Source organism: Hydra viridissima, unplaced genomic scaffold (assembly GCF_058129835.1).
Source record: "Hydra viridissima isolate aposymbiotic clone 2 unplaced genomic scaffold, HvirCarnegie_v1 scaffold_3, whole genome shotgun sequence".
Lineage (NCBI taxonomy): Eukaryota > Metazoa > Cnidaria > Hydrozoa > Anthoathecata > Hydridae > Hydra > Hydra viridissima.
Window position 1 is genome coordinate 17,268,198 of NW_028324302.1, and position 22,432 is coordinate 17,290,629.

The 22,432-nt window shown below is 27.8% G+C and overlaps 1 protein-coding gene across 1 annotated transcript; it reads left to right on the top strand.

The window, feature by feature from the left end:
- Positions 1-1,216: 1,216 nt before the first annotated feature.
- Positions 1,217-21,022, top strand: LOC145180334 (rho GTPase-activating protein 19-like). The gene is made up of 9 exons (XM_090082782.1): positions 1,217-1,442; positions 1,850-1,930; positions 2,135-2,350; positions 4,413-4,609; positions 11,998-12,090; positions 16,290-16,349; positions 17,184-17,348; positions 19,517-19,567; positions 19,645-21,022. Exons 1-9 carry the CDS (start codon positions 1,238-1,240, stop codon positions 20,623-20,625), a joined length of 2,049 nt encoding a protein of 682 aa, XP_089938908.1. The 5' UTR covers positions 1,217-1,237; the 3' UTR covers positions 20,626-21,022.
- The last annotated feature ends 1,410 nt before the right edge of the window (positions 21,023-22,432 follow it).

Genomic DNA, 22,432 nt, shown 5'->3' on the forward strand with positions numbered 1-22,432 from the left:
TTGAAATGAAATTGAAATGAAATTGAAATGAAATTGAAATGAAATTGAAATGAAATTGAAATGAAATTGAAATGAAATTGAAATTGACCTTTACTATTTATATTACTTGCTATTACCTTTTAGCACAAATAACTAAGTTGTTTAAAAAGAAAAGTTTTTCTGACGGATTTCAAGCATGCAATCTCATAGATGTTGTAAATCTGTAATAAAATTTGGGAAACTTTAAGTTGTTAATTTTGATTTTACTATTGTTGTAATCTTGTTTTTATATTAAGCATTTGCTTCTTTTATATATAATAACCTGTTTCATAGACAAAACACACCTCTCGATTTTTATGTATACGTAAAGATATCCTGGAGACAATACGACTATAGGTTGGCTAAAATACGGACATGCGCAAATAAGCGTAAAACGTAAACAGCACATTATGTCTATTATTGACAAGGTAAATAGCGCGAAGCATTCAAAACGTGAACTTTGCTTCCTAAATGTTTATTCTAAAACCTTTTTCATGAGTTTCAGTCCTATAAAGAATCAGATGTATTCTTCTTTTCACTTCGAATGCATGTCTTTTTTTCTAGATGCATTTAGATAAATATCTTAGGTTCATCAACAAGAATTTACATATTGTACCCGTAAAATGCATGCATGAAACTTGATTTTACATATCTATATTGTGTTTTCATATAAAAATCAAAATCTTAAATAAGGATAATTTGATAATGTCTCAATTTGATAACTTATTTGCATAATTAGGATTTGATAACAATAAGTATTAGTACTATAGCTCAAAATATGATATATGTAACGCATAGAAGTAAATTTTTAAAAAATGATTGAAGTTAAATTAATAAAAACACATTGTTGGATAAAATGTAATTGTATTTTTAATTAACTTATTCTCTGGTGATACTTTATATACTTACATATTTAATTATAACTCAACAATCTGTAACACAAGTGGTACATTTCATTTAACAAAATTAATACTATATATGAAAATGTACACAGCTATTGCTGCAACAAAATTTGATGGTGCATATAAAGATTAAATTTACTAAGATATAACATTCACAGACATCTTTAAATATACATTTTTAAATAATATATATATATATATATATATATATATATATATATATATATATATATATATATATATATATATATATATATAAGGAGGATGTACACAGACAAATTTATACAAATAGTTCAACTTTAGATACTTAAAACTTGATGGATTCCCTTTCAACACTATGTGTAAGTCATTTGACACGTTTACTTGAAATGAGTAACTTAGAGGATCTTAAGTTACTTGGGGATTGCTCTTATGTTTCTCAAAACCTTGAGTTAGAAGAGCATGAAGTTATAAGTCATCAAGCCCAGCAAAATTTGTATAAGCAAAATGTGAAGAAAATATTTAATTTTTCTTCAACTAAAGGTAAAATCAATTTTGCATATGAAAGTTTTACAGTTGTTTGATCTTTTCTGCTATTAAAAATTGTTCTAGGATTGTTAGTTAAGCAGAATTAGAGATCCCTTCTGTTTTGAGATTCATTCAATACTCAAACTCACCACTGGTAGCAATAGATTTATGGTTACATTGCATTTCTTAAATATATATGTGTATGATAAATTATTTTGAAAGTAAAGGCTAATGATACAATGCAGTAAACTTGAGATTTTTAAGAGTCTATCTAGATGAGATTTAGAATTTCAGGGTGTAATTTTTTTGTGCTTACAAAAATTAGTACATAAGCCATTAAAATTATTATTCAGAATAGAAAAGAATGAATTTACTTAGTTTTCTGTGTTGTGGTTGCTGATTTATTATGTAAAATCTTTCAGATCCTCCACTTGTATTTGGGCAACCAATCTCTGCAGTAACAGTTGAACTTATTATAGAATTAATAGAGCATCTCAAACTTAGTAGGTTTTTTTTACCTTTACTTATTTTGAAGATTTATCAAAGAATTTTGAAAAAATTTTTTATTGAAGATTTTGCTCTGATTTTTTATAGTAACAAATTAAAAAATGGCATTTATTAAAATGTATTTACTAATTATTACTTTTCTTATGAACTTTTTTTCTTGAGTTTATATTCAACAGCCTAACTTTGGGAAACTTTTCTAGAGAGAAGTACAGATGGCTTGTTTAGAATATCAGGAAATAAAAAACGTCAAGATGAATTAAAATCTATTTTAAATCGAGGTGGTAAAATAAAGTTGCGTTCAGAAAACTGTCAATATAGTGCACATGATATTGCTGGGATATTAAAACAATTTTTTGGTGACCTTCCTGAACCTTTGTTAACAATACAATTGTACGACTGTTATCGGCAACTGGCAGGTAAAAAAAACACTGTCTGGATTTATAGCAATTTATATTCTAACACTAAGATTTTTGTTCAAATTTTAATATACAAAAAGATAGTCTTTAAAGTTTAATATTTATCTACTTACTGTTGTGATCAAAAAGATTAGATCGCTTCTTTCTTCACTTTTTGTTTTGTACTTTTTAAATTAATTGTTACAAACTGATGATATTGTTTTGGAAGATTATCAATAGTACTTCATGTTGACTTTATTTGCTTTCTATATTTTCATTGTGTTATTTCTTAATTTTTAAAAATATTTTTACATTTTTCAAATCATTATGATACAACCATCGCATTACAACAAATCAGTTTAAAATCTGAACTTTTTGATGGCAAATATTTATTAGAGTATTGTTTGAACAGATTTTATGGTGTGTTTTGGATAATTATTTTGCAGATAAATCTATCCAAGTGGCATTTTACATTTATCAATTGGATTCATTATATTGTTATTGATTTTCTTGTACATAAACTGGTCAATACTACTGTCAATATAATGAATAGGATCAATCATGTTGCAACTGAAGCAGCCCCAAATCTGTATGCTTTCTCTACCATATCTAACAGTCTAAAGTTGAAGTAATATCCTCAACATATAGGACATCAAATGTATTTCACTCCATCAGATCAAATCTTTGTCTCATTTGTGTTTGGCAAATTCAATTTGAGCTATATGATTCCAATAAGAATTCAACATCTTGTGAACAGTCCTAAATCAGACAGATGATGTTTCATAGTTTAAGTTTACCATTAATTTTGTGAATTTTTGTGCAATTCTGTGACCATTTAAACAGCTGGTTTTTTCGGATCATTTTTGAGATCACTTTAAATCATTTAATTTCATTATAAATTCCTGAGATAAACCTGTAAAACTTTCTTGAATGATGAGTTTATGTCAATTTATGCACCATTCCTTTTTATCTACCCAGTTTTACAATTTATAGTTTAAATTGGTTGATAATTGTATTTTAAGTTGGTGTAAAAATTTTTAAACTCTTAAAAAAAAAGAAACGAAATATCACAATGAAAGTAAAGAAACCAATTAAATCAACAATTAACATTAACAACTGTCAACCTAAGAAATTCCATCAAATTCTATCAATAAATTTTATATTTGCAAAGCAAAAAGTTATAAAAAATAAAAGTAGTCTTTTTAGCAGCTGTTACATCTTGTAGTATTTTTCATTAAATAACAAACTTGATCTTAATGTTTACCCTTTGAATGTCTCTTACTCACTTATCATAACTCACATTTTTTTGGAATTGTCTCCATTAAATCAAATGTGTGCATAGGTGGTTTAAACAAAAATATCTCTAGCAATAATTATAAAAAATATTTAAGTGTAATAAATGTTTCACAACTATATATTCTCAAAAACCTATATATCGGGATAAAAGGTATTGTGATTAGGAGTTTAGACAGCCTGTAATTTTTTTAGTTAAATATAGGATTAGAATGTTACTAGAACAAAGAATAAAAATAAAAAAGTAAATTGTTTCATGCATTTTTAATGGTTTTACAGGTAAAAAAAAGGCCAAAGGGTCAATTTCACAAAAAGTGTTTGGAAAATTTACTTTTTCTTTTAAATTGTGGTTTTGTTTATCAATTTAAAAGAAACTTGATCAATAATTAAATATTGAATAACAATAAGTTTGAAAGTACCATGGAAAAGATCATTTGGTTGGAATCATATTATGAGCAAGAGCAGTGTCATATTGAAAATCTAAACACTAATACTGTCACTTTTATATTTTTTATAACTTGGAATTAGTCAGTTTACTAATAAATGGCCTTTAATGTGAACAAATCTTCTCAGTATTTATTAGGAAAACCAAAGCAGTCAAATGCTGCAACCATGTGAAATGAATCTTTTTTTCTCAATTTTATTTACATAACTTAAAAAATTTATACATATACTAAAAAAATTTTTCTCATAACTCTGCTACTCTTAATTTAAATTTTCTATTCCTCCGCATTTTTTAAAAGATTTTTTTAGATTTTTTATTTTCCCACATTTTGTCTTTTTATTTTAGATATGGATAGTGTTTACGCAAAAAGTCAGAAGATAAAAACACTTCAGTATTTATTTTTGCTGTTACCGCCATTGAACAGACTGCTATTAAAAAAGCTTTTAGAACTTCTGTTTATTGTTGCTCAAGATGGGACAAACAGAATGACTGCATACAATCTAGGGGTGGTCTTTGCACCAAATATTGTCTGCACTAGACAGGTAATCTTTATAAAATTTAAATGCAGATCTTTACAAAAAAAAATGTTTAAAATGTTTTAAAATGTTTTTTTAAGAATTAAAAATGTTTTTTTCAAGAAATACTTATTAAATTTTTTAAATTTATTTTCATTATTTTATGTACTTTGATAAATACAGAAATGTTGTGCCATAGAAAAACTAACTCTTAGTTCTGCATTAAAAGAACTTTTTCTCCATTTTAATTTTCAATTTGTTTTTTGATTAATATATTTATTTCAAGAATTTTTTTATCATAAGAGATTGATTTTATGCAGACATCATAATTTGTTAAATGAAAAAGCGTCTACATGAAATGAAATAAGCATGTCAGTTACACATAACCATAGAAATATCATATTACCATAGCTATAACACATAACTATAGCAGTAATAATGAGGAACACTTAAGTAAATAGCTAGCAATAGAATAGATAGTGAAGAATAGTTTGAAATAAAAAAAGAAATTTTTTATTTTCAAGGGTTTACAAGCTCAAACATATTTTGTTCAAATAGTTAAAAAAAGCATTAAATAATGGCATGTAATTGTAAAGTAAACTTTTAAAAAAAAAAAAGATATACTTTCTTGGCCAATCACTTTAGAAAGATTTTTTTAAATTTGAACATAATGCTTTAAATACTCTTCTGGTCTAACTAACATGGTTGAATGTTTTCATCAAGATCTCCTTATTAACATTTACATAAAATAATAATTTCATAGAATAACTAGATGAACTTTTTGCCATCATGTTGTATCAAAACACTGTTTTATGTAATTAAAAACTTTGATCATTTAAAATAAAATTAAAATTTTAATAACAATAAATTTAAATGGAATATAATAATTTTTTTTTTTTTTCTTAGTTTTAATTTACTTTAGTCTACTTGGTTTCTTTTTCATATTAAACTTAGCAAGAACTCTGTTTGGATGGTCCAAATGTTATTGAGAAAAAGTTTGTTTTTCAGAAAAAAGATGGGTTTTGATGGGTTCTTGTTTTTTAAAAAACAAGAACCCATCAAAATCAAAGGATAAGAAACCTGGATTATACAAGAAAAGAAATCCTAATGTTTATAAATTTAATTTAAAAGTGAGTTACCCTCTAAGTTTTAGGATCAGAAGAATGGAAAATGTTTCTTATCCCTTAAAATGGTAAACAAAAAAAAACAAACACAATTTTGTTAATTCTGTAATTCAACTCTCAATGACATCAGTAAAAATTCATCTCAGTTCAAAGAAATTCATCAAAAGGAAGACTTTGTAAATAAAAATCTCTTTTGAATGACAAAGAAAAAAATTGAAATTTCTTGAAAAAAAAAAAATTTAACAGGAAAAAAACAAACAAACTATGAAATACTTTTTAAATTGAAAATGTAAAAGAAAACTGTAATCAGTAAAAACATTGTGTTAACATTTTGTTTTAATGGTTACAGAACATTCTGTGCTGTAATATTTATATTATATTTACATTGTTCTTTTGAATAAAAGTTCTTGTTTAGGTTTTTTTTTTAAAACAAAAAAATGTTTATGAATTTTTAAGTTCTGTCCAAGAGTTTGAAAGTGTTCTTGAGTCTTGAAGTATTCTAGAGTTTACATACAAAAATCTAGCTGGCTCCTTAAAGATCCAATAGCATGTTGATAATTTGTAAATAAGCAACAAATAAAGTCTATGTAAATTATGAAAAAAACAAAAAGTCTATACAAATTACGCCTTAAGGTTTAAAATGTTAATTTTTGTAATGTTATACTTAAAAAAAGTTTTGAATCTTTTTTTTTTGTGTGTGTTTTCTCTTTTTTTCTGCTATAATTCTAATACAGTGGCTTTCAAGAATTTACCCAGCAACCACAACCATATGGGAACCAAACAAGATGTCAAGCGGGAACAAATATATATATATATTCATTTATAAATGTGTAATACTAGTTATTTTATTCAATAAAATATAGTGTAAAATGGGGTCAAATGAAATAGTTAAGAATTTTAATTTTTTTTGAAGGGAAAAAGGTTTTTAAGTTGTTTTTTTTTTTAAAGTTGTAAAGAAATTTGAGGTGTATTTAAATATATACAAATCAAGTAAAAAAAGTTTTTAGTTTTTTAAGAAACTTTATTCAATTGAAAAAAAAAGTTATTTCATTCTACCCTCACATTCGGGGAGAATGAAATACGCAAATCTATATTTAATTAAAACAACGCTTGACTAAAAAAAACAAAAAGCAACCAATAATAAAAATTTAAAAAACAACCAATAATAACAATTAAAAAACAACCAAATAAAAAAAACTTCATTTTTGTAATGATGTTGAGTTGTAGAGAGGTACTAGAGGTTGAGCTGAATTGACACTTGTGCGGGACTTTTTGGTGCAATAAAACTCAGCGCCTTTTACATATTGCTTTGGTATGCATGTTTGACAAAGCCGAACTTTGCATTTTGAATTTTCACACTGATACCATTCCATGTATTGACTTGTTGAAGCTTCGCCTAAAATTTTATGGCACTTTTTACACTTGACTTGGTTTGCAGGTGTTATTTTTGTTGGAGTTGCTGCTGTTGCTTGATTTGTTTGCCGCTTGTCATTAAAGCTTAGTTTACGTTGTTTTTTAGCTTGCTTTGCTGCTTTTTTGCTCTCAGCATCTTTCAATTTTTTGAGTATTTCAGGTTTACTGAGACACTCCCCATTGAACCTTGATACATCTAAATTTTTTCGTTTTTTTTTGTCAACGCGTTGGATGCAAAACATTTGTTGCAAAGCTGCTGCAAGTGATTGGGCCAAATACAATTGTTTTTGAATCTCTTTTTGAATTTCCTTTTGAATTTTTTGTTTTACAATCTCTTTTTGAATTTCCTTTTGAATAGCTGGAGTTACTAGACTATTGAAGGTTGTTTGCAGGCGAGTTGGCTTTGGAGGTGACTTTGAAGCTGATGCTATGCAACACATTCTAATGCTAGATGTTGTTGATATAGATTCAGATAGCAGTGGCTGAGATAGTGTAGTTCCTGGTGCTAGTAGTGGTGGTGGTACTTTCATAGATTCTGGTTGAGATGATGAAGGCTCAGGTTGAGATGACAGTGTTTCAAACGTATTAGCAATTTGCAATTTTGACTGATCAATTTTACTGATGTCGAGTGGAAACAAGACAGTATTCTGAAATCCACTAACTATTTGGGTGCGTGTAAAAACTTCACCAGAGCTAAAAAGTTTTGCTTGCAGTTGGTTAAAACATTCTTTTGATAAGTTGCTGAACTTTGTCTCTGTATAAAACTGTTGAAGTAATTCTTTTGAGATGACAATAAACACCAAACAAACTCTTTTGAGATGACAATAAACACTGACATCTAGTGGCTGCAGAATGTGTGACAAATGAGCTGGTAAGCAAATTAAAAAGATATTGTTTTCGATACAAATAAGTACGACCCGATTGGTGACATGTGTCACATGTCCATCTAAGACTAAAATATGAATGCCTATAATTGTATAAGCATAATTAGATTTATTTAATTAAGTAATTAATTGATTAGAGTAAAGATTAAACTAATTACCTGGGATTCTTTTAATGGCAGGAACATACACGCCAGTGAGCCAATTCACAAATTGCTTATCTTCCATCCATCCGGAGGACATAAGCAATTCGTGAATTGGCTCACTGGTGTAAAAGGTATCGTCTGGACCACTTAAGCAACAATTTCTATACAGGCGTTTTTTTGATTTAAAAATAATATAGGACCAAGACAATTATCAGCAGCATTGATGCAATTTCCAACTGTATAATGGATTTTTTCATTGTTGCCAACCAATTTCAATGGTCGTTTTGCACCACACCGGCAAACTATATGTTGCTTGCCTTGATCACCAGAAAATCCAATTTCATCAAAATTCCACAAATGACATGAAGTATTTTCATTGATTCCTGCTTCGTTGAATTCTCTTTGCAGTAAGTTGAAATACTTTGCTACTATTTCTTGTGTGCAAGAAGCAGCTCTGAGTGATGAAATATTGCCTTTGGCCCTTATGCTTAACTTATGACTCCACCGGTTTATGAAAAGCTTATACCAATCTCTCCCTGGTGTACCATTAGGAAACAAATGAGATTGACCTTGGTGTTGCAAATAGTTGGTAACTAAAGTGATGATGTCATTGTAAGTTCTACCAAAGCCCAAATCGGATAATTTGATTAGGAGTTGTTGCAACAATCTCGTGTTTGAACCACTCCCAAATGTTTCACCTATGCCGTAGACACGCCTGTGAAGAGTTGCTACTGGTATGCTGAATGATTGAGGAGTTTTGTTAAGTGAAAATTCACCACTTTGTACTATGGCCACTGCAAGCGCAACTTGCTTTTCGGTGTATAGTTTTTCTTTTTTCTTTGAGAGCAAGTTGTTTCGAGGCATATTTTATATTAGAATAGATTTAATGATAAGTAATTTAAAATTTATCCACAAAATTTACAGAGATTTATTGGTCACTTGAGATTTAATTAATAAAAGCTGCATTTAACAAGTGAGCAATTAGCATATTTCATTCAACCCGACATGTCTCCGTTTTCGTTTTTATGTCATAACTTTTTTCCCTGAATAGCAAATTCAATTTTGAAAAAAGATTCTTGACCAGTGTAAAAAGTTCTACCAGTATACTTATTAAGTTCATTAATATCAAATTTAATTTCCGAGAGTTTTATGTCCATTTTTAAAAAAAAAGAAAAAAAATATCATCTTGCATTCGAATGCTTAACAAATCATCAAAAAACTTTTTTTTTTAAATTAAAATTTGATATTATCTTATTCAGAAAAAAATCCTCTACAACATTGTCAAAAAATATTTGCAAAAAGTTTATTCAATAACTAATTAAGAACAAAAGAATACGCATAGTCATAACTATTTCATTCTACCCTCTATTTCATTCTACCCTGTTTTACTATATATTTTTTTCATATTCTACTTCCAATCACAATTCCAAAAAATGTATTTAGAGAATTAGGTTTAATAATACTAAGAATACTTTAGCGAAAATTTCTCTAGATACAAAAATTCTGGAATCTTACACCTCATCTCATGCAGTGCTGAAGTTAGCTCCTTAAAAATTCTTTTTTAAAGATTTAGAATCTGTTGTTGTCAACGACTTCTTTAGATATTAACTATTGGCAGTTTTTAAATATAAAAATATACTTATATATGTCCTTGTATTTTTAATTTGCATATAAGCATGCTACAAATTTTTCTTTTACAAGTTACATAAATAATCACTCTACCAGAATTTAAATGGTCATTTAATTGGTTTAAAATGAAACAAACATTAAATTTTAATGTTTATTTATAATGATTGTTTATATTTTACATTTTTTTAGAGCTTGTCTACAAACTTTAATGAATATTATGAATAATCAAAAAAAATTAAAAAATTATAAATAATCAAATTTAAAAAAAATCTATAGATTAAATCTATTTAAAATACATTCAAGAGAAATCTGGGGTCAATACAGGGAAAAGAAAAAAGCACCGGAAAGATTTTTCGTTTTTTTTTTTTATTCTGCCCATATGGTTCCCGCGGCCAAATCCTGTATAGTTCCTGTTTGACATCCCAGATGGTTCCCGTTTGGGTCCTGTATGATTGTGCTTGCTGGGTAAAGTCACTAAGATTTTTTAGTGATTATTTAAATTGTTTCTATGCTTTTTAAACAAATAAAAAAAAGAAGGGAGGTTTTTTTTACATTTTTTATTTGGAATATATTGTATAACCAAAATAAAAAAAGAATTAAAAAAAAAGTATCACTTTTGGTACCAGAATCAAACGAAAAAAAAGAATCAGGTCAAAAAACTATAATAAAAAAAATCTGTCAAAAATAAACTTTCCACATTCTTTCTTGATAATTTCTTGTTTATCCATGACCAAATATTTTAGATAGGGTTCAGGTCTGGTGATTATGCTAGACAGGGTAGAAGAGTACTATGTTGCCTTTGAAACCACTCTTTCATTGAGTTGGCAGTATGTGCAGTTTTACCGACCTGTTGGAGAATCCAATTTTTATGCCTTCTAAAAAAATGATCAACTTTTGACTTTTTTTAGCTTAAAGCTTATTTAAGTCTTTTTGTAATTATAGTGTCTAATTCTCCCTATGTAAGTATTTTGAAATTCTATCCCCTTATGAGAAATGCATCCCTGTAAACCTATTGAGCTGCCACCGCCTTTTACTCTTGGTACACAAAATCTTTCCTTGATTTTTCTAGCTAAAAGAGAAAAGAAAAGAGAAGAGAAAAGAGAAAACTTAGCAAACAAAATTTTGAATAGAAATATGTATGAAGAGACTCAATCAAGAAAATTCAAACTTTTTATTTATATTTCAAAAAAACTTTGTGCAAACAAACGAAATAAAGATGGTTTTAAAAAGAAATCTTTCTTTCACAAAGAAAAAATAAAGATTTGAAGTAGATGTCAGTCAGTGATCAGTGTCAGTGAAGCATCCAAAATCTTTTTCTTGATTTATGATTAAACACCTCAAAATTTGATTCATCACTAAAAATGAACTTAGACCAATCTTCTTATGACTAGTGAAGTTTTTCCTTACACCAATTATTTTATTTAATCCTGTCACCCTTAAAAGCACATTTCTGGCAGCAACATAACAGTCAATACCTTTTTATCTTTTACATCATTTGAAAGTTTGTAGTTTTTCAGCATTGTTTGGACACAGCATAGCATGAACACCACATATTCTTGCTATTTCTTTTTGACTTTTTTGAATTATCTTTTGATGGAAATATTTGGATAGACTATTTGGCATATGAACTCTTGTGATACTAATTTTCTGCTCATTTTTCTGCTTCTGGTGTGCCAAGAATTTACCAACTGAAATATCTCTTAAAATGCTGGTTAGAAATTGATTTTTTTTCAAATTTATTTGTAATTCGTATTGGTCAAAGCAAGTACAAATTTTCAGGATTAATTTAAGAGTTATTAAGTTTAAATTAACTGACCTTATATTTTTGACACTTTTTTTAGTATAGTTTTTTGACCTAATTCTATTTTTTGATTGATTTTGGTACCAAAATAATATTTTTTTAAACTTTTTTTTATTTCGATTATGCAACACATTCCAAATAAAAAATTTAAAAAAATCTCCCTTCTTTTTTTTTATTATTTTAAAAAATTATGCTTAATTAACTTATGTTTATGGAAATAATTAAAGTAATTGCTAAAAAATCTAAGTGGCCTTACATTTTTGAAAGCCACTGTAATTTGGTTATATAATATATATGATTGCAATATAAAATATAAAATAGTTGTAATCAAACTATAATTTAGTTATAGTAACTATAATATAACTAATTGATAATTAGTTTTAATAACTGTAATATAATCAAACTTTGTTTTACATTACAGCCTATGAATTGCTTGTCTGATTTCACCGATAATGTTGAGCCATTCACTGATCTTGTTAGTTTTATCATTGAAAATTCTTTTGAGTTATTCCAGGTAAAGTATTATACCAATTTACTATTAGTTGAATTACAAATTTTTCAAAATATTTATTACTAAATGCCAAGTCTGTATCATTGCAAGTTTGTACTCAAAAAAAGATATCACGGTTGAATTGAATTTTTTGTATTTTAGAAGCTTTTCATTAAAGAATGAAAATTTCTTTAATTAAAATTAAATTTTATTAACTGCGTTTTACTATACTTTTTTTATGTTACTTCATCAGTTTAAAAAAATTTATTCAATCTAGAAGCATATTAGTTACAAAAATAAAGCCTAAACAAACCAAATGTAAAGTTAATTACTTTTTATGTTAATGCAATCAAGCTTACTAATAAAAAAAGTTAGCAGAATACTCATAATGATCTGAAAAACTTGCCTCACAGTCATTTCATTAGCGACTTAATGTAAAAGTAACAGATATTAAATGTAGTTTTAATTGATATAATTAACATTATCTTAAAAATAAAGCTGTAATTACTAGGATAAGTTATTCAATTTTTTATTGTTTTTAATTGTATTTAGTTATCTTAGGTTCTACATAAGACAACTTCTTCTTCTTGGTAACAAATATCAGAACTTAAGAAAATTATTTTCACTGTGAAATTTTGTAATGTTTCCTAACAGTTATTTTCAACTCACCAGCACCACTTTAACTTTTTGCAAAGTAATAATTATGCAAAGTAATAATTATGCATAGTAATTAGTAAGAACATTGGTTCTTACTAATTACTATGCAAAGAATTGATGATGTTTTTTTAAATAAAAGTCTTTTTAAGTAGTTTTTAACAAGTATTTTGTGCATGGCCTACTTTATACACGGCCGGATATGTTGCATAAATAGGCCGAAAATTAGAAGGCCAGTTTTTCAGTATTTTAAGTTTTTGTGTTTTAAAATTGTAAAATAGTTTTAAAAGTAATGCTTAACGTTTCCTAAGTTTAAAGTTTATTAAGTATTCCTTATTAAAAATTTTTTAGGTTAATTCATCTGTGTTAAATATTTTATTAGAAATTAAATTATCAAATATTAAGTAAAAACTATATTTTACAGTTCATTTCAAATATATAATTTTTAACATTTAAAATATAACAGATGCATTTATAAAATAGCATTTGGAGTTGAGATATTAACGATATTGAATTTATAAACAAATTTGTAGTTAAAACAATTTATTTGTATAAACAATTTATATATATATATATATATATATATATATATATATATATATATATATATATATATATATATATATATATATATATATATATATATATATATATATATTCACTACATTTCTTATTTTCTCTTTTCTCTTTGTCTCCTTTTGAAAGATAATACAGTATCTTTGTGTTTACTCCCACTTACAATCTTTTGTTCATTATTATAAAAAATATTTATTACTGTTCTATTAACAAGAGAAAGTCCCCACTCAAAATGACTATCACAAAGAAATTTTTGGTTCTAATTATACTCATATAAAATATTTTCGCTAACTTTTCTGATCTCAAGAGTTTCCAACGTAAGTAGACTTTGTTTCACTGCATCAAGCATAGCAAAGCAACTAATAACATGACTTGCAATTAACTTTGAGGGAGTTAAGAGACCTCCTCTGGATACTAGGTCAATATATTCTGTATCTATGTCAACGACATCACTTTTTAGCAATAAAGTACACAATTCACATTTCAATTTTTTAAGTAACTTTCTGCATATATATCCAGCAATAAAAATTGTAACCTCTTTACTGTCTTCATCTAACTCACTTTCCTGAATTTCATTATTAAAAAGTTCTGAAATTGAATTCAGATTCACATCTGAATGAAAAGGTTTTAAATCCAGTTTCCAAAAGTCAAAGTTCTCTTTTAATAACAATCTCATTTGCAAAATTTTCTCAGAAGTAGTTACTTCACGTAATCCAACTAGAAACCTGCCACCACTCATTTGACAATACTTTGAAAAATGTCGCTCTAATGGATCACTTTGGAAACGTGAGGTTAGAACATAATTATATCCTTCAAATAGAAGATCTTCAATTAGACTAGAAGTACTTTGCAATTTTATTACTAGTGCATTAGAAGTTTGAGTTGTGAGACAATATCTTTCAGTGGAACTGTACTGTAAATTTTGCCACTCTTGAACCCAGTGAGCAAGTGCACGTAAAAATTGTGGCTTACCATCCCCCATAACAGCTGCATTTCCTTTAACATTATTAGAGTATTTCATTTTTGAGTTGGATACTACCCACCATAAATTAAAGAGTTTTAAAAATTTTGATGCTGAGTATTCATTAGGAAAATAATTTTGAATTGCAGCTGAAGTTGTTTCATGGAATATATTTAATGCCAAGTTGACATCTTGTTTATTGTTACCTGGATATAGAGTCTTTTCCCCTAATTTATATGCCTTTCTTAAGTTTGCTGAAAGAGTTTTGTCTTTTTCATGTACTCTATGAAGCAAAGCCCAAGAGATATCCCCTGCAGACACTTTCATATTAAAACTGTAATCAGTGAACTGAAATGGTGGGAAAATGAACATTTTAGTACTAATAAAATTATTTCTTAAGTTTTTAAGCAAATGAACACTATCATACATCAGATAAACTTTATGATCATTACAAGTGATAAAGAAATTTTCTTCTGGCTTATCTGACCCATAAATGCTAAGCAATTTTGAATAAGCTGAGACATTTGTTGGATGGTAGTCTGCAATCAATGCTCAAATGTTAAAACCTGCAGATCTTAATGTATTTAAACTTTCCTCTATTTCATTTTTAATGAAATCTCCAGTGATATTAGTCTCTGGGATGGCTTTAATTACATAAGGTATTGGTTTCTTGAGGCCAACAATCATAAAGACAATTACTCCTTTGTAGAGATTACCCTCTTTATCTTGTCCAGTTAATCTACCACTGTGGTATTCACAAGATTGCTGCAGATACATTTCATCAAAAAGAATAACACAATCATTGCTTATTTTGTCCTCATTTAACAATAACTTTAATGATTTTATTGAATCAATTCCACCTGATACTAACTTCTTTGATAGTGACTTTGACGGTAAAGGAAGTTGTTCCAGAAGATGCGAATAAGCCTGAGATGATGAATATCTTTGCATTAGTGCAAAACCTAACACTTTTGAAGAATATGGAGGTCGACCTTTAGATTTAAAAAAGATTAGTTTTGAAAGTTCATTAACTAAATAATAGGAATTTCCTTCAACAAGGTTGTGCATATAAGACACCAAATTATCTAAAATAGATAAACTTGTGAGTTTACAATTGTTGATAGTTCTAAACCAATAAGGAAGTGGAAGTGGACAACTTTTATAATGCAGTTTTACATGCAAATTGTTATCAACACTTATTGATTCAATAAAAGGAGTGGAGTCTACAAAAAACAAACGATAATATAAAACAAAACTTTCATATCTTTGAAAACTAAATCCATTTGGAGAGTTAGATTCATGAAGCATATCAATGTTTTTTATTTTATCCATTTCTTGAAATGAATGAATTTCATCTGGGATAGTAGAATCTCGTTTAGTTGGTGGTTTACGAAAGTTAGAAACTTTAGGCATTACAGAAGATAAAATACAAGTTTCTTCAGAATAAATAGATGGAACAGGTTTTAACTCGTGTTTTAAAGTAACTCGTTTTCCATATTTTAAATATAAATATTTTTAAATATTTTTCTTCAAAATGATCGATGCAAATAACTGAATGTTTGCTTGGTTTCCAATCTTTTCTGTTTACAAATTTAATCCATTTTTCTTCTAAATTAGTATCTTTGGGAAAACTAAAAACAGCTTTACTTGGATAAAGAGAACTAGGTTCACTTTTTTTAAATTTATAGCCAGTTCGACAATTAACCACAGCGCGTTTATTTACCATATTTCTCACAACTAATTTGGAAACTTGATCAACATGACGTTCTTGCCAAAAAAAACCATGAAAAACTGGCCTTCTAATTTTCGGCCTATTTTGCAACATATCCGGCCGTGTATAAAGTAGGCCATGATTTTGTGTATGGTAATAAAGAAATAATCTTTTTAAGAAAGATTTTTCTCTTCTACTCAACCCACATCTCAGAAACAAGATTGCTGTCAACAATATAAAACATTCAAATTGAAATAGAGCTATCATACTGCACTTCATTTAATGCAGTTCAGCGTTCTGACTTTAAGTTTTTAAATTTAGATTCCATCAGAGTTCCTTACTGAAGTAAAGCAATATTTACAGAAAATTTCCGTAAACAAGGTTGGTTATCGCACAAATTCTTACTGAAAATTTTTTGTCTAACTGATTTTTTAAAGTCTAGAATGTTAATACTTAAATTAATTTTTCACAAATCAACAATAAGATAGTTTATTTTAAACTTTTGAGGCTATAATTTAAATGTTTTTTTATGCAAATCTTTAACTAAATCCCATTAATATTAATTAAATTTGCTTTTAGTAACAAAAAAAAAAATGAAGCTTTTTTACCTTTTTTTTTTAAATGTAAATTACTAAATAAATTATTGAAAGTATGTAATTTCTAATCAAACAAATTTCTTAAAGATATATAATTTCTTATCATATAATTAGATAATTAGATAACTGTTACATAAATTTCTTGTATGTGCAAGCATGCTAGTTAATATAAAATTTAATAAAAAAAAAAAAAAATCTAGCAAAATTAGTACTTTTCATTTTTTAATCTTTTGTGACTTCTTTTTTTTATACCTATAATAAAACAGCCAAAAAAAGGCATGAAAATCAATGTACAAGCTTTGCATAGTACATTTAAATATGGTAAATATAAATGTCGATCATTCAGAATTGAAAAATTTTATTTAATAAAAAATTCATTATTAAGCTTTTTTTGAAAAAAAAATAATTTTTTGTCAGTTTTGAAAAAAACAAATATCTTGTGAAATAATGGTTTTCAAGTAATAAACTTACTAAAAATGCAAAAATTTTATATTGGAGGTACAGTAAATTTTTAAACAACCTAATTTACTACTTTGAAGTACCTCTTTACAGCTGATGGCAGTTCTTTGAACTTTTTACAATAATAAAAGAAAATTTAAAGAATAAGGTTAATTTTAAGGAAAAAGATGCAGAGATTCCAATGGAGAAAACATTTTGTCGGCAAATTGACCCCAAGCAATTTCGTAAAAACACTAAAAATAATACAGATGATGCATTAATACTTTTATATGCGCATATGATGGAACTTCCTGATGGAGAAAAGAAAAGAGAATTTATGGAAAAAGTAAGTCAATAAATTTGTTCATGTAAAGACTCCTTGTTTTATAATTCTAATGAAAAAAGAAATTAGTAGAATAAATAAACTTTCTTTTTATACTCTTCTTATACTTTAAAATTAACTTAATCTAATACAGTAAATACAATATACAAATTTAAAATGACATATAAAATAACAATATCTACAACAAGAAAGAGTGGCATTAGTGGGTAGCATGACAGGTAGCTGCATTAAAGAGGCAAGAGGGATTTATGAAGGGGGCACTAAACCTTTAAATATGTAGAAAAAAAAGTACTTTCTGGCACATTTCCTGACTGTTTTAATGCTGATCAAATTTTATACATTTTGTTTTGTATATATGCATAGTTATAAAACTTTAGTTAAAAAAAGCCAAATTTGTTTTTTACGGTTTTGTAGACAAACTTTATAGACAGTTTTTTTTGAAGTTGAGTCAGTAAGCTTGAAAATATGTCTATTCACAGATGTATGTAGAACCAAGCTGCATTTTTTTAGCATAACTTTTCATTTTATTAAGTTTATCTATGCTATGCATAAGACTTTTTTCAAAATAGTCTTCAAAGTATTGTCTGCTTAAAGATTAATACCTTGAAGATAATGTTTCCTTTATTATGACTGTGCCTGCAACACAGAGAGATGCATTGATTTTTTAATTGCATTTGAAGTGATTTAACTTCAACCAGTGACTGCTGTGCTAAAATACTTTTGCCCTACATTTATTATCTAAGTTCGTATAGTTTAACAAAATCAACAACAAGTGTCAAATCAAAAAGCTATTTTTTGTTTTTGTTTTATTTCTTTTTAAAAAGTCAAAGTCCATTTCTTTTCCCAATATAATTTCTTCTTTCAGATTGCATGTTGTTTTTAAAACTTTTTCCAAGGCCAATAAACATGTGTTAATCTGGAAATTTCCTTTAGAAACTTCTGAATTGTTTCATTTTATCCACCATTTAAGTGACAGAATTAATCAAATGTTTTGAAATCCAGGACGGATTAACAATTGCTTTTTTTAAAGTCTAATTTTACAAAGCCTGTCCTTCGATGATGGCTTTATTTGATTCACTAAACAATTTTTCTTAAAACAATTCCTAAAATTAATGATTATTTAAATGTTTGTATAATGATTATTTTAATGTTTATATTGTATGTTTGTGCTCTTAACTGGTGTCAAAAGGAATTACTTAGATTAACTGCTGATCTGAAGTATTTGCTCTTTTAGACTCTTTGAAATTTAGTTAGACTAGTGAGTTACTGTTCTATTTGACAAGAATACCCATTTTTAATTACCATCAATCATAAAGTCTTTTACTAATTCTGCTTGAGAAAAAATTGTACTTGGCAAACTTGTTTTTGTGACAGCAAACAGCTACTTGTATGGAACTCTGTTTTACAAAAACTTTTTGTTGATGTTTCTGATCATTTCACTGATGTTTTGTGGATGCTCAGTTTGTGACAAATTATTACATTGTTTTTTTATGAAAACAATATCTACTTGTTAAGCTTACATTATTTATTTGGTCATCTATAAATATTCATTCTGAACAGCTTTCAACGGTTGCTTTTTCAGTTTATTTTAACTTTATTACAAAAAACCTCAAATTTTGATTAAAGTTGTGAAAAATCTTATCTTGCTTTTAAAATCTTTGGGTTAGAAAAACAAATATAAAACTTCTTTAATAAAAAAAAAGGTTATATGTGTTTTAAATTGTAACAAAAAGTGTACATTCTAATGACAAAGAATTTCTTCTGTTCGTTTAGCCATCAGTTACTCATACCTTACTTTGTTACTGCATATCAGTAACAAAGTAAGGTATGAGTAACTATTACTTACTTTATCAGTTACTCATACTATACTTTAGCCATCAGTTACTCTACCTTTTTTTGGTTGTAAAGTTTCTCAGTTATTAAATTTTTAGTAAATAAATACTAAAAACTACATTTCATAAACTGACCAACTGTAAAAATGACAAATATGCATTTAGACCTGCTGTAAGTAGAAATGAATGTACTATTGTTTATCCTTCAATTGCCCCGACAATTTTTGTGTAGATATAGTTTTGTATCATTAGGAGCAGAAAGATATCTCTTGTTTAGAAGATTAGTAACAAGAAGAAGCTTTAGGAGAAATTTAAGAAGAATTTTCTTTATTTTTCTAGTTTAAAGAAAGCTACCCTGGTACCCCTCTGTTCATACCGTTATCAATACAGGTGAAATTGTTGCTTAATAAACTCTGTAAATGATTTATTTCAGCTGATCTCTCAATTGTTTTTTTTAATGATTTTAGAACAGGCGAAAAGAATCAATGAACTCTATTGATGACATTTGCCCGAATACACCTTTGTATTCATCAAAGATAAATTTTGATAATGGTGATGCTAACATAAACACTTCAAAAACCTTTGTTCCTGGCATTGTGAATTCAACAGAAGATTGTCCTAATTTATTAACTATCACTCCTACTCCTAAAACTATTCCACCACAAGCTGCAAGCAGTCCCGGTTCTAGAATGAAACTTTGCTTAAAACGATTGCGAAGAAGAAGTGCAGAGATCTTTAAACCAAAAGCTGCTAAAATGCCTACACCAGAAAAACCAGATCCTTATGTTCCTATGTTTTTACGAATGAAAGAGGTGTTCCGACGCAAAGTGCCTTCTGGCAAAGTAATGAAAAAATCTGTAAGTACTCCTATATTATCACGCAAGAAGCAAAGTCTTTCAGAAACTGATTTGACACCTGACGGTGATAAATTTAAAAGAGGGGAGAGTGCACTTTTTAGCGAAGGAAGAGTCTTTAACAGAACGTTAGAGGAATTGCAACCTCCTGATGGTGGCCCTATCCGTTTTCAATTTGGAGAAAAAAATGAAGAGGTCATCAACTTCGGCTGCAATTCTATTTCGGACGATCAAAGCAAGTCTTTAGAGAGAACTCCTGTTATACGTAAAAGTCTTTATCCAGACCTCAAAAAGAAAGGTAAAATAGAGAATTTCGCAGAGAGATTTGGGTCAAAGAAAAAAGCTCAGAAAGATATTCGTCCTACAATTGTAAAACCTAATTCGTCTGCTTTAATAGTAACTAATTTTGACTGTTGTGATATAATGAATAGACTTACATTAGAAGAGAATAAACTTACATTAAACGAAGCTGCTTATGCAAAATTTAAAGAACGAAGGAGCTACAGAAAGTTAGCAGAACATGGGTTAGCTAACCACGAAACAGGGGGTTTACAAAAATGTGTCCTTGTAGCAAATGACGACATGATTTCATAACTTAGCATGCAGGTAGTTTGTTTTGCTCTGTTTTTTTTTTGTTTTTTTTTTCTTTAAATTTTCCTGATTAATGTAGTTTGTGTTTTCATCAACCTGTAAAATTACTGACGATTTTTAGAAATAGAAATTCAGATTTAGCTTTTACAGTTTCTTTTGCGAATTAAGATGTTTCTTATATTGTACATATAACTTGAATATATTTATCGCGATAAAAATTCCCCCCGTAGATGTATTTAGACTTGTTTAGATTATATTTATATTGTTGCTAATGAAAATTTTTTGAAAAATATACTTGAAAGGTGATTCAAATATTTGTAATGACAAAGTTTCCATAACTAAGAAGTCATATGAGTCTAACATAAGTAAGAAGTTTTAAAGGAGAAAAAAAAAGCCTTTTTGTGTTTGGAATGTTGTTGTTGTTTTTAAAAATCTTTTGTCTGGTCGTCATTTTAATGAATGGAAGCGTCTGTTTTTGAATAAAATCACTGATACCGGTTCTTGATCTTGTACTCCTTGCAAGTATACTTTGTTTTTATTACTGTTTTGATGTTTTATATCAGTTAAAATATAATATATGCTTTATGTGTTGCATATATGTAATATATGCTGTATGTGTTATTTATGCTATAGGTTCGCACTTTTAATGAAACGTGAGTTAATGTGTTTAGATTCTGTTAAAGCTGGTTTCTGTTTAAGCTGGTTTCTTCATCTTTAAGTTTTTTTTTTAGCTTGGAATTAAATGAATACTATTGTAATAAATATAAGATTATAGAAAGATTATAGAAATATTTATGTTTTAAAAATATGAAACAATATATAGCTATATATTTGTAAAAAAGCTTCTGATGTAAGGATTATTTTTCTGAAAGTTTTACAAAACCGAATTTTTTCCTTTATTATTTTGGCAGTTAGTTCATTTTTATTGTTTACTGTTTTGTAAACGTGAATTAAGCATAATTTAAAGCCATAAAACAATATCCTCATGAAAAAGCCATCAAACAACATCCTCATGAAGAAGCCATCAAACAACATCCTCATGAAGAAGCCATCAAACAATATCCTCATGAAGAAGCCATAAAACAATGTCCTCATGAAAAAGTTTCCTTCCACAATAAAATAGATTTTTTTTTTTTTTTTAAAAAAAAAGTCTATTTTTATCTTGAAGTGAAGAATTCCATTTGAATTTCCGTTCGTAACTTATGTGGGTTCGTTTTGCAAAACAATTTTGCTACCACCATTATTCTTGTTATTACTCTTTAGTTTTCTTCCTGAAAAAACATGATCGTCCGTAGTATGTTAACTGGACAAACTCCAGTGCACCAAGACGCTCACTAAATAGTGTTGGTGTGCGTCCCTTTTGTTCATAACGTAAAGAATAGGGAAACATGTTGTAAGACCGCCACGTTGACCTATCAGGGTTACCTACATTTAAAAATTATTATTGATATCACCTCACTTAATACTTCTACGCCTACAGTGAGCTGTCAAAGCTGTTCACTCTCTCTGAGATCATCAAGTGAGTAGTTTTTACTATCGCGATGCAGCTCTCCTTAGCTTCAGCAAATGTCGTTAGGATTTACAATCGTGTACTGTTCTTGTTACACGATGTACAATCGTGTAATGTTCTAGGTACACGATGTACAATCGTGTAATGTTCTAGGTACACGTGTACAACCAGGATCTTTCCATGACAAAGGGAGTTTAGTTTAATGCACCAAAGAAAATTTCCCTTGTGGAAAAATCCTCGTTGTGCACCTAGTATAAAAACTAATTCTAAATCATTTTAGTCTTGGTGTGAATTTTAATG